Source organism: Apodemus sylvaticus, chromosome 11 (assembly GCF_947179515.1).
Source record: "Apodemus sylvaticus chromosome 11, mApoSyl1.1, whole genome shotgun sequence".
NCBI classification, from domain to species: domain Eukaryota; kingdom Metazoa; phylum Chordata; class Mammalia; order Rodentia; family Muridae; genus Apodemus; species Apodemus sylvaticus.
The window spans coordinates 69,220,262-69,236,792 of record NC_067482.1 but is presented as its reverse complement, the minus strand read 5'-3'; the positions used below and the strand labels follow the sequence as shown (position 1 = coordinate 69,236,792).

At 36.7% G+C, this 16,531-nt stretch overlaps 1 protein-coding gene across 2 annotated transcripts in view; it reads right to left on the bottom strand.

The window, feature by feature from the left end:
- Window positions 1-2,168: 2,168 nt before the first annotated feature.
- Window positions 2,169-16,531, bottom strand: part of Rab28 (RAB28, member RAS oncogene family) — a 77,038-nt gene continuing 62,675 nt past the window's right edge. The window contains exons 5-8 of one of the 2 annotated variants that reach the window (XM_052198754.1): window positions 14,315-14,418; window positions 10,171-10,248; window positions 4,185-4,279; window positions 2,978-3,061 (exon numbers count right to left, since the gene is read on the bottom strand). In XM_052198754.1, the coding sequence (XP_052054714.1) occupies window positions 4,190-4,279; window positions 10,171-10,248; window positions 14,315-14,418 (272 nt within the window). In that variant the 3' untranslated portion in view covers window positions 2,978-3,061; window positions 4,185-4,189. Of the gene's footprint in view, window positions 3,062-4,184; window positions 4,280-10,170; window positions 10,249-14,314; window positions 14,419-16,531 lie in introns of both variants that reach the window. The other variant, XM_052198753.1, reaches the window with a different exon arrangement.

Sequence of the window (16,531 nt, the reverse complement as noted above, 5' to 3'; positions counted from 1 at the left end):
CAGTGAAGTAACCACAGTATGTTTGCAATATTATAGCATGTGCTTTCAAAAGATGATGTGTCTAAAACTAGATGGGAAAAACTTGTAATTTCTTAAATTAAAAACTGTAGACAGGAGAGGCAACCGTCAAGGTAAAATGAGCATGGATTCATTTGACATTATCATTTCAAAAATAAACCTTGAGGTATAGGAAAAGTGGGTAATGTAGAATTCAGAAATGGCTTCCCCTATGTTGCTCTGCATGCAACTTGTGCTTGCTTTATGTGTACTGAGATTCTCAACACCTGGTCACACTTAGGCCAATAGGGCTGAAGATGCAGGGGGTAAGGGGACGAATTTATCTTCATCTTAGTGGTCAAGACATATGCTGATCATCAATGCTCTATCACCAGTGTTAAGAAAGTAGATGGCACCTCTCGGGCCAATCATTACCTCTCCAGAACTACTCACACCCTGACCTGCTCAGTTCCTAGGAACTCAGTTGAGTGTCAGCCAATTGTGTAGCCAGCAAGCATCAGCTCAAAGCAATTCTGTTCTAAATCAGAAGCATTTTGCATAGCTCTTGACCTTGCCACTTACCAAGGATACTCACTCCCGGCTCCAGCTTCCTTCACAATGGGATGATTCTTCACTCATCAGTTGGTATAAAAGTACAACAGGGCATGTGACAAGTCCTGGAATCCTCCATGACTAAAGGTAAGCCGACAGGGGCCAGTATCGCGCCCCCGCCCCCAGCTCAGGTGCAGTCAGTTCAAACTTTAACAACACACAGCCACACAATTTCCGCTGCCACCACAGCCCCTTCTGATTGATGCCCCTGGATTCTCATAGTGCTCAGCTTCTAACTTGTGTGTACATGAAAAATTGGAAACACCTAAATTCCTCAAGTTTGCATATTCATATAAAAGCCATCACAAAAGAGACAAAGGGTGTGCTTTACCCCTTAATGGAAGGAAAAGTCAAAGCAAAAGTAGTTTATCCATGTCCTGCAATCAAGTGAAGCATTTAGAACAGCACAACCAACAAATATCTCTTCCCTAAGATCTTGCCCAGGAGAGTCCTGGAGGGCTCAGCTCTCACTTGTTCAGCTTCCTCTTCTCCTTAATGCCCTTGTGTCTGCAAACATTAGGCACATGCTGACAGGAATAGCATGTGAACAAGGATGAAAAAGCTTATCACTGAATAGCTTTGAAGGGTGCTAAATTGTTATAAATTTTAAAATAGTAATAACATGGAAAAACTAACCCCAAATCCTCTGAGTACAGTCACATTTTTTTAATGTTAAACCTTGTAGCTCCTTGAGGCAGAGACAGCTGCTCCACTACATCTAATTCCTATATCCCATCATCTTGAGCAAATACTTTTTCTTTCCTCAGTTCACTTTCCTTTGACATATAGGACATGAACTTTTCTAAAATCTCTAACAGTTTTAAACCTGGATATACATATTTCCACACATACATGTAGCAAGTCTCCAGAGACTGCTTACATCGAAGGACATGAGAGAAAAGATACCAGATGCTGTCCTTCACTGAGTGTTCTCATGACTTCTAAAACTAATAGAACGCACAGAGAAAAGCTGTGCCTTGTATTCTAGGACAGCAAGGGGGAGGGAAGCATCCTAGAGGTACTGATGCTCATGCCATGGCTCTGAGAATAGCTGCATGTATGTGTGGACTGAGGGATGTAAGGCAGGGGGTCATTTCTACTTCAATAACAAGTATGTGCTGAGCACTACTGGGCCTTTGCATAAAACACAGAACAATTATGACCAAGACAGAGCAGGAAGAAGATAATGTGGGAGAAGGAAGAGGAAAAGAAGGGGATCTGGGAGAGGAGAGGACAAGAGGAGAGGATTCCTGGCTGTGGGACCTGTTCAGCTGGGACTGAAGGTAGAGAATCGGCCAACAGATAGGAATGAATTCACAGTTTTATGTGCCCAGAACCAAGAGTGGCATGAGCTAGGCAGAAAATGGGCTGTGGCTGACAGAGGCCCAGAAATGGCAGGTTACAGGCTCAACTATAAGCAAACCTGCAGAATGCCTGGGAGCTCTTAAGAAACTGGCTGCACATTAGACTTCACAGGATTTCTAGCCATGTGTTCAAATCTACTTTGTTTTCTGTAACAAAAAGGAAGATGAATGAATGAATGAAAATCCCAGAAAACATAATTTAAATAAATTTATTTATGTGAGAAAAACATCTGAACATCAGGTACAGTGTGATCGATCCACAATGATCCAAGGATATCATGACTCATCTGGAAGCACTCTCATACAGTCTGTAGGAGAAATTCCATGTGGAAGATCAGCTGGACCATTTATCAAAATTCATAAAGCCATCTAAGCCAAATATGATAAAATATGCAATGACCATGATACAGTAATAAAAATACAATATCAAATATTCACTACTTGTGAGTTATAAACTACAATATAAACACATTGGGCTCCTTTTAAAAATGAAAAAATATTTCTATTACAGCCTCATTTGAAGCACTTTCAATTAGATACAGCTTTGTATATTTTACTCCTAATAGCCAGCAAAGGAACACCTTCTTGAGTAACTTTCACCATCAGTGCTCTGAAGAACACTTTCACATACACAAGTTCAGATAGATAATGATGATCAACGCTTAGAGCATCTTCATATCTGTTTAAATTTTTTTTTATATCTAGGAAACAAAGAAGTGAAGAGATAAAGAAGCAACATGGTTCTTCTGGAGCAAGGAGGCAGTCTCAATCCAGAGAATGGACTCTCCATTCAGATTTCAAAACATGTGGTCCCAAATGTGAATTCCTTCCAGTCCAGGGAGCCGCCCAATACTCTGAGGCAACTAAAGGATGAAGGAGCAGAGCGGGGGGAAGTGTGAGCTGACAACAGAGACAGTCTCTGATAAAACGTGTTCCTAGGCAGCTTGGACCCAATCCAGGGGACGAGCAGCCAGAACTATCAACACAGTGTGTGCTCACTGAACCGCACACATGGAGCTCCGAGGCGGGTTAACAGTTCTTGACATGGGCTCCTGGTTGTAGTTTACAATATCTGCCTTCACCACTCTCTGCCATAAAAGAAAAGAGTTATTATCAAGACATCAGAAAAGTCCCATGAGCATCAATTGTTTTCTGAGCTCTGGTGAATGTCTAATGACAAACATCACCGATGAAACTGGAGTTGGTATTAAAAATAATTGGCCAAAATTAATAGTCAAGTTTGAGATTTTCTTGTTTCCCTTCCCTTTTTTTAAGGAAGCTATTCAGTTATAAATTTTATTACTTATTGGAGTTATCATAAGTTTTATTAAAAACTCAAAAATCAATATGAAGATTTATATCCTGGTTATAATTTTAGTACAAGTTAAATCATTCATGCATATTTAGTTGATAGAAAAACATCACCATTTTTAAATTTTTCATTATGTTTTTAGTCTTTTCATGATCATTACACTTGGCCATAACTTTGTGAATTAGAAAAAGAGGTGTGTTTTAAAGGACTCACATAGAAAACAGAAAAGTCCTGAGAAACTCCACTGTTAAAAATGTTTCCAGTTTTCAAAACATTCCTCTCAAAACCCTTATTTCAAATAGTTCACTATGGGTTATGCATAATGGTTCTAGTAAAACATGACATAATGAGGCATTTAAAAGTCACTTCATACCCATGCCTATAAATCAACTTAAACCAAAGGACACCTTCACACTTTCTTCCATCTTATGCTCAGTCTAAAACAGTGAATTTAGCAAAATGTCTAATACTCAATCTCTAAGTAAAAATTGAAATGAAAACAAACCCTCTTTTGGTTTTAGCTTTTACTAAGTCCATGCACACAGACAGAGAGAGAAGGGCAATTCAAGCCTTTCTTTAAAGTAATTTAAAATAACCTTTCAATTACCATCTATTTCAGAGGGGGTAAGTAATTACTAATGAAATAACTGCTTCAATCCTCTGTACTACATGTGTAATAAACACCCATAAAGATAAACATAATTGAAAGTAACTGAAATGGTATTTTAATTTACTCTCAATTTCTTGTTTAATTTATAATTTTCCTGGTAAAAGACCAACTTTTAAAAGTTCTAAACCAAGACATGTCATTTTAATTAAAAATATTCCTTCATAAGGAAGAACAAGATCATACAACTAGCCCTCCCCTCCCCAAATGGCAATAATTCTCCCATAAGTACCTGCACTACTGTACTGAACAGACTCTACTCTGAGCAGAGCTGGGGTGTTGATTATCTTCTTCCGGGTACTTGACTATTTCTGCCCTGACAATACGCTGTCAATTCCGTACAACATAAACAAGATGAAGGAGAAAGAAAAAAAGAGAGAAAGAGAAAGACAAAATGAAAAGCATGTTTAATGACTGACAATAGAAGGAAACACCAAAGCAGAAAAAGAAAATTAACACATGAATTCAAGCATGTCACAAAAGAATCAGCAGAATGTTCACACACAAAAGAAAGGAAAAGTAAGAGAGACCCAGTACACATCTTCTTCATGATTCCTTCCAGCCACTGAAACAGATGACTTTAACTTCTCTGCATTGCAGACAACTATGGAGGTATATGTTCATTTTCTTTGACAAACATCACTGATGATCTACTATGTCAGTCACTCTGTGCTGGGCAAGCATGACTAAACCACCTGAAAGATTTATTCCTATGTTACTATAGAGCTACTGGCAAAGAACAGATCCAGTTGTCTGGATCTGTTAGGTATTTTACAAGTGACTAGGATGCTGTGGAGACGCATGGAGGATGCAAGCCTGTTGTTTCAGCAATCAGAGGTAGAGCATGCCCTTTAGAGTTTTCATAATTGTAATTTTTACTTCCCTAGGGCTTCGTCTGCTGATTACTTCCCATACTCCTAACCACAACCTCCATATTTCCAAATTTCATATAGAAATCACTCCAAATACAATTGTGAGTCATGTAAAAAGAATAATGAAATACAATATTAAGGCACAATAGCCTTTTGCTTTCAAGAATTTTGCTAAATAAACAAAAGCACAGTACTACACATTAGACGTTCTCTCCTTGGGGCTAGGACTCCGGGAAAACCATGTATAAGAAGTAACAAGCTTCTCGCATCTTTGGATCTGAAGTGAGAAGTACTCTCTGCATGCCTGCACAGACTTGATTTCAGAAGCACCCCTTTCCTAACAACATATATTCATGTACTAAAATGGAAACACCTCAAAATGAGTAACTGTCTGTGAAGATATTTCTTAATAAAGATTTGATAAACACAGAGAATGAATGAGCAGGACTCTGTAGTATATAAATGTGGAAAGTTAGTTGGGTTTTGCATAAGTTCTCTAGTGGGTAGTATTAATTCTGGACAAGATTCCTCACTTATCAGACACTTGGCATGTTCCATCAACAGAAGCACTGCTGACTGACAGATGAGATGGGAGCAAAGCACATCAATAAACAGTACACCATAATCTAACTCCTCAACATAACTGTGTCATGCCAAATTACAGGTTACAATGAAGAACAGGGATTTTCACCTCCATAATAATGGTGTGAAAAAATAATTTATTCATCAAACACAGCATTGTTTTAAGCACTATTTATAAACATAGCCAGGTTACTGATCTATGTGTAAAACACTGGGGTCAAAGTGCTAACTAATGTAAATGACCAGCTCTCATTACTCTTTTTGTCAAATTAACAAATAATCCACAAGACAAATTTTGCCTTGGAGTCTTGACTGCTGGACATGAAGCCATATGCCATGTTTTCAAACCTGAAATTGCCTAGTTAGATTGTATCTGAGGTCTCTATGTTTGTTTACTTGCTTGCTTGCTTGTTTGTTAATTGTGATTCAATCTCATTGTTTTTTTAACTGAGATCTGATCTCACTATGTAGCCCAAGCAGGTCTGAGACTTGCTATATAGAATAGGTTGGCCTCAAATGCACAGACATCAGAGAGTCTCCACCTCTGGTGTGCTGGAATTAAAAGTGTCCACCACCAAACCCAGAAGTTTATAAGTATTTGAAAACATATATTTAAATTTTAAAAATGAATAGGAAAAAAAGGATATTTGGGAGAATATGGTCAGCATTGTTTAGTGTGTAAGGGGGTTAAGGTGTGGCAAACATGAGAGGTGTCTTCCACAGGGAAGGTGAGCAGCACGTAGAATGGCTTCAGAAGAGCAATATTTGGAAAAGACAACTCTGAACTCCCTAAGCTTTCCTTAAGACTGTGGGTGTGTGCTATTTGTATAATTTAATCCTCAATAAAAATCTAGAGCACCCTACTATTTGCAGGGTCATATTTCAGATAATAAAGAATATACATTTTAGCATGCCTATACATCTCAGACATTACAGGGATTTTTGTTTTGAAGAAACTAATATATATCTAAATCAAACTACATAAATTCATGGTTTATTAACTAATGTGTCGACATAAATCTTGTATTGAGAGCCTAAGTGCACACGGCAAAGGTCTCAGACTGAAGAATGTATGCTTTCTTCACAGACTGCCTATAGTAGGAGTGAAGAACTGAATGCTAGGCGTGCTAGAAATGGCTCAGGGAAACTTAATTCCTCTCCCAAAGTTTTAACTACTTCTCTGAACAACCTGAGAAACTAGAAACAATAGCCCTAATTTTTACATTGTGAATTCTGCTCAGGGAAAGGGGAATGGTTGGTGAGGATGGAGAAGGAGAATAAACAATACAAATAAAACTAGAATCTAAAATCAAAAGCTGGACTGCTTTCTGAATGACTATTGAAGTGTGTGCCTGCTCTCTTGTGAAGCATAGTCCTCTTTGTGCTTAGGCTGCAGTGTGGTCTCTTGACATTATGATGTCCTCAAAAAGGTCTGCTGTATCAAAAAACCTTTCTCCCATTTTCTTGCAAAAATTTACAAAATGTGCTGATAACTCAGTTGATTTTATTAGACACCCAAATGGAAGCAATCTACATTAGAACTAAAATAGTGGAGTATAAATACTCAGTACATAGAAGAAAAACAGAAACCTCATTATAAATATTTATGATACAAACCAAATTACTACAGCATCAAGCTGCCTATGGCTGGTGATTCTGACACTTCTTCATAAAATAATATGAAGGCATACTTAAAGCCACCATGATAAAAATTTGTTAAATATGCAATCTGAATATATATGCATCATATGTATATATATGCATGTTCATAGACATATATGTATATATATGATATATTATGTTTATCTGTATATACATATATATGTTATATTGTAGTGTTGTGGTTGTGATTTTCATCTGGAGTTTCTGGAAGAATTTTTAAATGGTTTCCACTGACAAATATTGACTGTGAAACTGATTAATGAACTGAAAAAGGTACCAATTCACCTTTCTATAAGATGTAATAATGAAACTTCCATCAAACACAAAATTCTGACAAACACAAAGGAGGGAATTTAGTACCTTAAATTCACCTTCAGATGAAAGAATTAAAATATGACCTATTCGACAAATGGTGCTGGGGGAACTGGATAAGTAAAAGAATGAAACTATCCTTATCCTATACAAGATATCCTCTACAAAGTCAATTCAAAATGGATTAAAGCCTTAATGTGGATCTTTTAAAATGTATGTGAAAAACAGAGAAGACACTTTAAGATGCAGACAGAGGCAAGGACTTTCTGCAAAGGACTCAGGAAATGACAGCAAGAATATCAAACAGCTTATACATGGTAAGTGAAACGACAGTCCACAGAATGGGAGTGAAGCTTTTCCAGATAGCTATATATCTAGAAGGGGGCTTTTATCTACAACGTTCTAAATACATAAATATATATATATGTACATATGTACATACATACATACATACACACACACACACACACACACACATACATACATACATACATACATACATACATAAAACAAGAAACACCGAACAATCTTATCAGTAAATGGGTAAAAATTATCAGTAAAAAGTAAAATTAACATGAAAAAATGGTCAACATCTTGTCATCAAATGCAAATCAAAACTATATTAAGATTCTATCTCACTGGTTGGTAGTGGCACATGCCTTTAATCCCAGCACTCAGAAGACAGAGGTATGAAGATCTTTGTGAGTTCAAAGCAAGCCTGGTCTACAGAGTCAGTCCAGGACAGTCAAGGCTACACAAAGAAATCCTGACTTAGAAAGAAAAAACCAACAAAAAATAAACAAGAATAAAAGAAAAAAGATTCTATCATCTCACCACAGTCAATATATCTACCATTAAGAAAATAAAAGACAGCCGGGCAATGGTGGCGCACGCCTGTAATCCCAGCACTCTGGGAGGCAGAGGCAGGTGGATTTCTGAGTTTGAGGCCAGCCTGATCTACAGAGTGAGTTTCAGGACAGCCAGGGCTACACAGAAAAACCCTGTCTCAAAAAAAAAAAAAAAAAAAAAAAAAAAAAAAAAAAAAAAAAAAAAAAAAAAACCTAAATCCAGAAAACCAAAAAGAAAAAAAAAAAGAAAAAGAAAAAGAAAGAAAATAAAGAAATAAAGGACAGTAAGTGCTTGTAAGCATCAGCAGGGGGTGGGGGAACCCATGCACTGTTGGTTTAAATATAAGATATCAGTTATGCCAAACAGTGTGACAATCAGTGTAGGGAATCTTCATTAGAGAACTAAAAAAGACCTACCATAGCGAGCTTCTCTTTAGTTCCTAAGGCACCATATTATAAAGATCCCTGCACATGCATGTGCGGCTCTATTCACGACACTCATCCTATGGAATTACATATACAGAGGTGTATACAGAAGTACAAGTCATCAGTAACTACATGAAAACATTTTCAATACCTTAACCATCAGGAAAATGCAACAAAACTACACTGAAATTCCTTCCCATCCAAGTCAGAATGGCTATTGGTTAAAAAAAATAAAATCATTCTGGCAAGGATGTGAATGTACCTCTGTAAACTGCTGGTGGGAATGGATACTAGAGGAGCCACTATGAAAATCAATCTGTTAACTGAAACTGAACCTACTATATGACCCAGCTATATCACTCTTTACATGCAAAGGAATCTAAGTCAGGACACTACACAGATACCTGCACACCCATGTTTACAGAAGAACTCTTCACAACACGCAATGCTCAGGATCAGGCTAGGTATCAAGCAATGAGTGAACATATAAAGAGATGGGATGCATATATACTGTGTAGTTCAGTTCAGCCAAAGAAAAGAATGAGTATGCCTTTTTCAGGAAAGCAGATAGTATTGGAGATCAATGTGTTAAGAGAAATAAAACAGAATCACAAAGATAAATACTACTTTCTCATATGCATATTATTTATATATAAAATATCTTGCAATATATATGTACATATATATATATACATATATATGATACAAAGTAAAGAAGAAACTATAAAGAAAAGGGAGCTAGTTCTAACTGCTTTAACACATATTCAATAGCAATAAGAGTACATCATGAAACTAATTTATAAAATAATCAAGTAAATATTGAAAGATGTGAAAAGATAACAATTGTTTTCAGTTGCAAGGAAAGGTGGACAGAGTATTTAGGAAAAATATTAGTTTGTTGCTTCGAACCCTATTGCTCTTGCTCAAGATTTTCATTCTATAAAATATGTGACTTACTGAGTAACCACAATGACATTTTTAAGCTTTGAACTGCTGATATTTGATTATTTACTTATAAGATTGTCTAGAAATAGTGAAGGAGCACAGAAATCTTCAGACTAATATTATTAAAGTAACAAAATAATATAAAGAAATAATATGACTGCATGTCGTTTAAAAGAGAACAGATATCCCTACAGAAACAGGAAATAAGCAGGGCCATGATGCCACACTTCTGAGGCGAAGGGAGGGAAGCCACCAGAGGTGACACAGTCAGGCTCTCTAATGAAAAAACAAAAGAAAACACAGAACAGGATTTTCTGAACCATAACCCATTAACTAAGAACTGATAAAATTTTATTCATTTTTTTCCACCAAAAGGGACAAAATTGCAAGACTACCATTGTTTTGTAAAAATTCATTTTTTATCTTCTGCAATAAATACTCATTTATACATATAATCTATTTCCAAGGTTTTGGGTGACACATACATAGAACAAATGGGGAAGAACTAATGACTAAAATATTGTCACAAGAAATTCATTAATTTTTAAAATATAAATTTTAAGATAATCACCTGTGACTGTTCTATTTCTGCTTTGTTCAATTTGATTCCCAGGATTTCTGCTGCCACTTTCTGAAAACACAGGAAGACCTACATAACAAAAATAAGTTTAAATGATTTAAAACAGGCATGCTTCAGTTACCTCCAAATATACTGATCTTTCTAAAGAAGCATAAACAATGAGTGTTCCAGAAACGGCTCCATTTGTCAAATATGGCAACACATAAGATGAAATCATTTTTAAAGAATTAAACCATAATTTGAAAATCCAAGCAATTCTTTGAATTAGTCTAAACATGCATTTATTAACAAAAACATTTTTAAAGATTTTTAGTGATTTATTTTTATTTTATGTGTTTGAGTTTTCTATCTACATGTATTTATGTACAGCACATGTGTACCTGGTGTCTGTGGAGGTAAAAGAAGGTGTCAGATCCTCTAGAAATGGAGTCGACAGATGGTTGTAAGCCACCATGTGGATGTTGGGAACCATACTAAGGTCCCTCTGTAAGAGCCACAAGTGTTCTTAATAGCTGAGCCATCTCTCCAGCCCCATTTTAAAGGATTTAACACAACAATTACAGTGACAAATGTAAAGAACACACCAACACATCTAATAGCATAATAAACTCCCCCAATTCCTGAAGAAAATGAAAATAAGTTCATCTCTACTTTACAGCTCTGGTATTTGACTGACAGCTCTACGCTGGTCTCCTGAGCTGGCTTTAGTCTGTTCTAACAGGTCTTGCTTCCCAAACCATTAATACTTTTGGTTCTCTTATCAATGTCCAAAGTCTCCATTATTCCCTAAGTAAAACAACTCGGTACTATTTACTGGTATTTTATCTGTTCAGGGTAAAGGAATGATAGAGTCCATTACAGCTATACATTATGAACATTTCTATAAACATCCTTTAATATGCAGTTGGCTTTTGCCAGGTCCTCTATAATCTCTGGAACTTCAGCCCTAACCATTTCTGCTGTATAACTTGCTTTTGCTCTATAACTATCCTACCAGGTTTCTAGCCCAATTTACCTCAAGATCACTTACTAAATATAAGTCACAAGTTTCCTAGGTTAATTATTCCTAGGGGACTGGAGAGAGGGCTCAGAAGTTATGAGTGCTTCCTGCTCCTCCAGAGGACTCGAGAGTTACTTCCCAGCACCCACATGGTGGCTTACAACCACCTCTACCTGCAGTTCCAGAGGATCCCATGTCCTCTTCTAGCCTCCATGGGGTCCTGCACTCATCTGGGGCACAAAAAGAACTCACACAAGCAAGCACATATACATAAATAAAAACATCTAAATGTTAAACAATTATTATTAGCCATAAGCAAGGCCCTAACCCTAGCACCAAATGAAAGGAAAAAAAAAAAAACAACAAAAAAACAAACCTAAGTTGAACAAACCACTGGACAGCAGCCAGGCATGGTGATTCATGTCTTTAATAGCAGCACTTGGGAGGCAGAAAGAGGTGGATCTCTGAGTTCAAGTCCAGCCCGATCTACAGAGCAAATCCTAGGACAGCCAGAGCTACACAGAAAAACCCTGTCTTAAAAAACAAACAAACAAACAAACAAATGAACACAAAACTGGACAGAAACAAATAATTGCAAGAGTGGTAACAATCAGTTATTGTCTCTAATATGAATGTGGATATAGTATTGTTTAACCAATAAAAATAGGCGTGGTTAAGTTGAAAATGAATAGTTAGTAAAATATAGTAACTTTCAACCGAAACTCTCATGAAAGAAATTCAAAATTAGTAAGGTTTTTATTGTTGTGTTCTTATTTGTACTGCTTTACCACGGGGGCAAAGGTTTAAAAACAATTAAGTCCTTATTACAAGAACCAGTGGAATAGCAATCTTACAATACTAGGAAAAGAATAGGTTAATTTAGTCTTTCTAGTGAACATCTGGTAACATGTTTCAATCTCCAGGCAAAGAATCTTTCTAAAGGAAATGAAGTATTAAAAGTTACAAAAATTTCATAATAAAATTAAAATTTGAAATTTAGAAAAAAACCTACATGTCCAAAAACCAATAGTGCATAATTAAATACATTTTTGAATACTTAATAAATGACTAAGTTTATTTTATAACATTAAATGACATGGGAAAATTTTTATAGATAAAACGTTAAATAAAAGAAACAATATAAAACAAGTAGACCATGATCTTAGTGTCTAAGGAACATTTGTTTTGGTTAAAATGGTAGGCCTGAAATATCCTTACTTGGGCTCACAGACCTATCTCTATCACTCCGCATCGGTGTAGCATGAGCCCTGTGACAGGAGCTTTAGAAGATGCTCCTGGACAACAGAGACAGACAGACGCAAACACACCGCACAAAGTAAGCAGCACAGTGAGGCCAGCCTTCGGTGGAAGAACACAGGAGAGCCCTCTGAGGGTCTAAGTGGGCATCCCTAAAGGCCAGAGTTATGGGTGACTTGGGTATTTTATAATTCTTGTTAAATCAACTATAAAATTAACTAACCAAAATAAGCATTCTCATATGTTCTATGTATGCCTTCCCTCCAAAAGCATCGCTGTGTTCCTTCTTAAAAGTAGAAGTGCACTTCTTATGGCAGGGAGGGGACATCCTCCTGGAGACAGAGGGGAGGAGGGATGGGATGACAAACTGGTAGGAAAGACCAGGAGGGGGTTAATGACTGGACTGTAATAAAAGAAAAGTAATCTTAAAAAAAGAAAAGAAGTAAAAGTGTACTTCCTGGGGGGTAGAGGGACAGCCTCTTTGAGACAGGGGCAGGATGGGATGAGGAACTGTGGGAGGGCAGACAGGGAGAGAGGTAACAACTGGACTGTAAAAAAATAAATAAATAAATAAAAGTAATTTAAAAAGAAAAAGAAAAGGAATGAAGAAGTAGAAGTGTACTTCCCAGGGACATTAGAATGATAAAGCATCTTGCAACCCCACCAGCAGTGGAGGAGTGTTCCTCTTTCTCCACATCCTCGCCAGCACCTGTTTTCTCCTGACTTTTTGATCTTAGCCATTCTGACTGGTGTGAGGTGAAATCTCAGGGTTGTTTTGATTTACATTTCCCTGATGACTAAGGATGTTGAACATTTCTTTAGGTGCTTCTCCGCCATTCAATATTTCTCAGGTGAAAATTCTTTGTTTAGCTCTGTACTCCATTTTTAATAGGGTTATTTGGATCTCTGGACTCTAACTTCTTGAATTCCTTGTATATCTTGGATATAAGCTCTCTGTCGACTGTATCTTTTCCCAATTTGTTCATTGCCATTTTGTCCTTTTGGCAATGTCCTTTGCCTTACAGAAACTTTGTAGTTTAATGAGGTCCCATTTGTCAATTCTTGATCTTAGAGCATAAGCTATTGGTGTTCTGTTCAGGAACTTTTCCCCTGTGCCCATGTCCTCAAGTTCTTCCCCAGTTTCTTTTCTATTAGTTTCAGTGTGTCTGGGTTTATGTGGAGGTCCTTGAATCACTTGGATTTGAGCTTAGTACAACCACTCTGGAAATCAGTCTGGTGGTTCCTCAGAAAACTGGGCGTGATACTACTGAGGACCCTGCTATACCACTCCTGGGCATATACCCAGAGGATTCCCTAGCATGCAATAAGGATACATGCTCCACTATGTTCATAGCAGCCCTATTTATAATAGCCAGCAGCTGGAAAGAACCCAGATGACCCTCAGTGGAGGAATGGATACAGAAAATGTGTTATATTTATACAATGGAATACTACTCAGCAATTAAAAACAATGAATTCATGAAATTTTTAGGCAAATGGTTGGAACTGGAAAATATCATCCTAAGTGAGGTAACCCAATCACAAAAGAACATACATGGTATGCACTCACTGATAAGTGGATATTAACCCAGAAGCTCTGAATACCCAAGAAACAATTCACATATCAAATGATGCCCAAGAAGAAGGAAGGAGAGGTCCCTGGTCCTGGAAAGGCTCAGTGCAGCAGTGTAGAGGAGTACTAGGATAGGGAAGCAGGAAAGGGCTGATTGGGGAACAGGGGGTGGGCAGAGGGCTTATGGGATTTTTGGGGAGGGGGGATCCAGGAAAGGGGAAATCATTTGAAATGTAAATAAAGAATATATCAAATAAAAAAAAAGATAAAGCATCACTTATAATACGCTCCGCTGTTTTACTTACAGAGTCTCCTGTCTTGGCTGAAACAAAGTGGCTACTAAAACCATTTTCCTGGCAAAAGCGTAAGTGTTTATCAGGTTTTACTGTTCGCATATGCTCCAAGTCAACTAGAAAATGATAAAGAGAGAACAAAAATCAACATTAGAATCAAAAAATTATATTTAATATGTTTAAAACTTAACTTTACAATGTCATTTCCTACTCTGTAATATTGAGTAATTTTTTAACTTCTTTGTGCTTCAGTTTCCACATTTATAAACTGTAATAATGAATATACCTATTTAAACGTATCATTCTTTCAGAATTAGCCAGAATTAGATAGTGAACAAGGACTGACAAGCAAGTGCACAAAAGTATGTGTTACTTTACTACAGCATCGCCTACATAAATTCGCACCCCATGACAAGGTTCAAACCCCCCTGGCTCGACGTGCTACATTTAAGCACAGTTACTAACTGAAGACAGGACATAAAGACACAAGTATATTTGGCTGAAAATAGTTTAATTACTTCTAAGATAATTTAATAATTATAACAATTCTGAAATCTTTAATAGTATATAGTGGCATTAATTTTTTCACACTACAGTTTACTTTCACAAAGACACAGCTCCTTTCCAAAGTGTTAACAGGATAGAGTTCAAGGATAGTGAGCAAGCTATATTTCCTGGGCTTTAAAGCACAGGATAGAATTCATATCTAATACTAATAGCACACTATTTTTTTTTTTCAGATAAAATCCTTCACTGAATGGTTTCTTGTGCACAACACTATAACCCTCTAAAGGTTTGTTTAATGATATCAAGTTGTCACAGGACCAATATAGTCGCAGGACTTAAAAGTTAATTAAGCTCTTTGAGTCAACAGAGAAAACTTTTTTAAAAATGTAAACTGATTTCCTGAGGAAGAGACCTAGCCAACTTGTAAAACTTAGAAATCTGCATGTCTAGCAATTGTTTATCACCTGAAAATGCTTTCTCATTTCATAAAAGGCTTCACTGAAAATCATGCTGAGCTTTTAGTTTGACAGCTCAAGCTTCTCCTGGAGAGTTCTGAACCAACACAGGAACCTGGCACCCCACTGACACTGCTGACCTTGGAAAATAGGGAGATGATTTTCTGTTTTGCTTTGTTTTATTTTTTCCTGGCTGAATGAAAAAACATACACATACCTAGGGGCAACACTAAATGAATTCAGCAAGTTATGTTTATAACTTTATATGACTATATGTGCAACAAAGAGTAAGAAGTTGTGAATTTGTGGTAACAGGAAATGATGAGGGGAGATGGAGGAGAAAAATGTTGTAAATACAGTACTTATATGGAGAGGAATGAACCTCATTTTGCATTCTCTTTCACTCAGTCTGAGACTCCAGCCCAGGGAGTGGTGCCATCCACAGTTAGCATGTTAATCAGCCGGATGTAAATAATCCCCTGAAGGCATCTCCAGAGACTGGTTTCCCAGGTAATTCTAGATCCCATCAAGATAAAGCAAGACTAACCATCACATGAGATATTAGAACTAATTATGTAGTATGTTAGGTTTTCTTATTTAGACTAAAGTAAAGATAGTTTAAGCAGGCCAGCTTGGGTTTTTTATTTCAATGTTGAAATCAAGAAAACTGACATTCTGCGGAGAACTAAAGAAAAAAAAAATAAGGTATGTTATCAACACAGAGAATTATTTGTCTACTTTGACTAGGATGAAAACAATTCTGAAAAGAAAGCAGAACTATTTCATGAATCCCAGAAAACGGTTTGTGATTTTTTAATGATATTTATTGTCTTTGCAACTCAAATTGTTTAAGAGGCTGATCCTTGCTTTTTCTCAAGTCAAATTAAGAACTTAACCCAAGAACTACTAACAATAGTTTTACACATTATGATTTTTGGTAAGGTCTATTTACAGTGCAGTGCTATTCTGGAGTCTGCTTCACCAAGTAAGAATTAGCCCAGGAATCAGATAAGCCTTCATATAGATGCTGAGAGTGCCATCACATTTGCTAAACAAGAAGCCTTCCAAAGGCAATACAGAAAGCCTAGAGCAAACCTCACATGTACACCAAGACAATGTCTAGCAAATGGGTCAAGCCATCAGTGTAGAAAGAACCACCTCTTCAAGAAATGATACTGGGAAAACTAGATATCCACTTGCAAATGAATGACCATGGAAAGTTATATGTTAAAACTTAACTCAAAATGGATTATAATACCTAAATGTA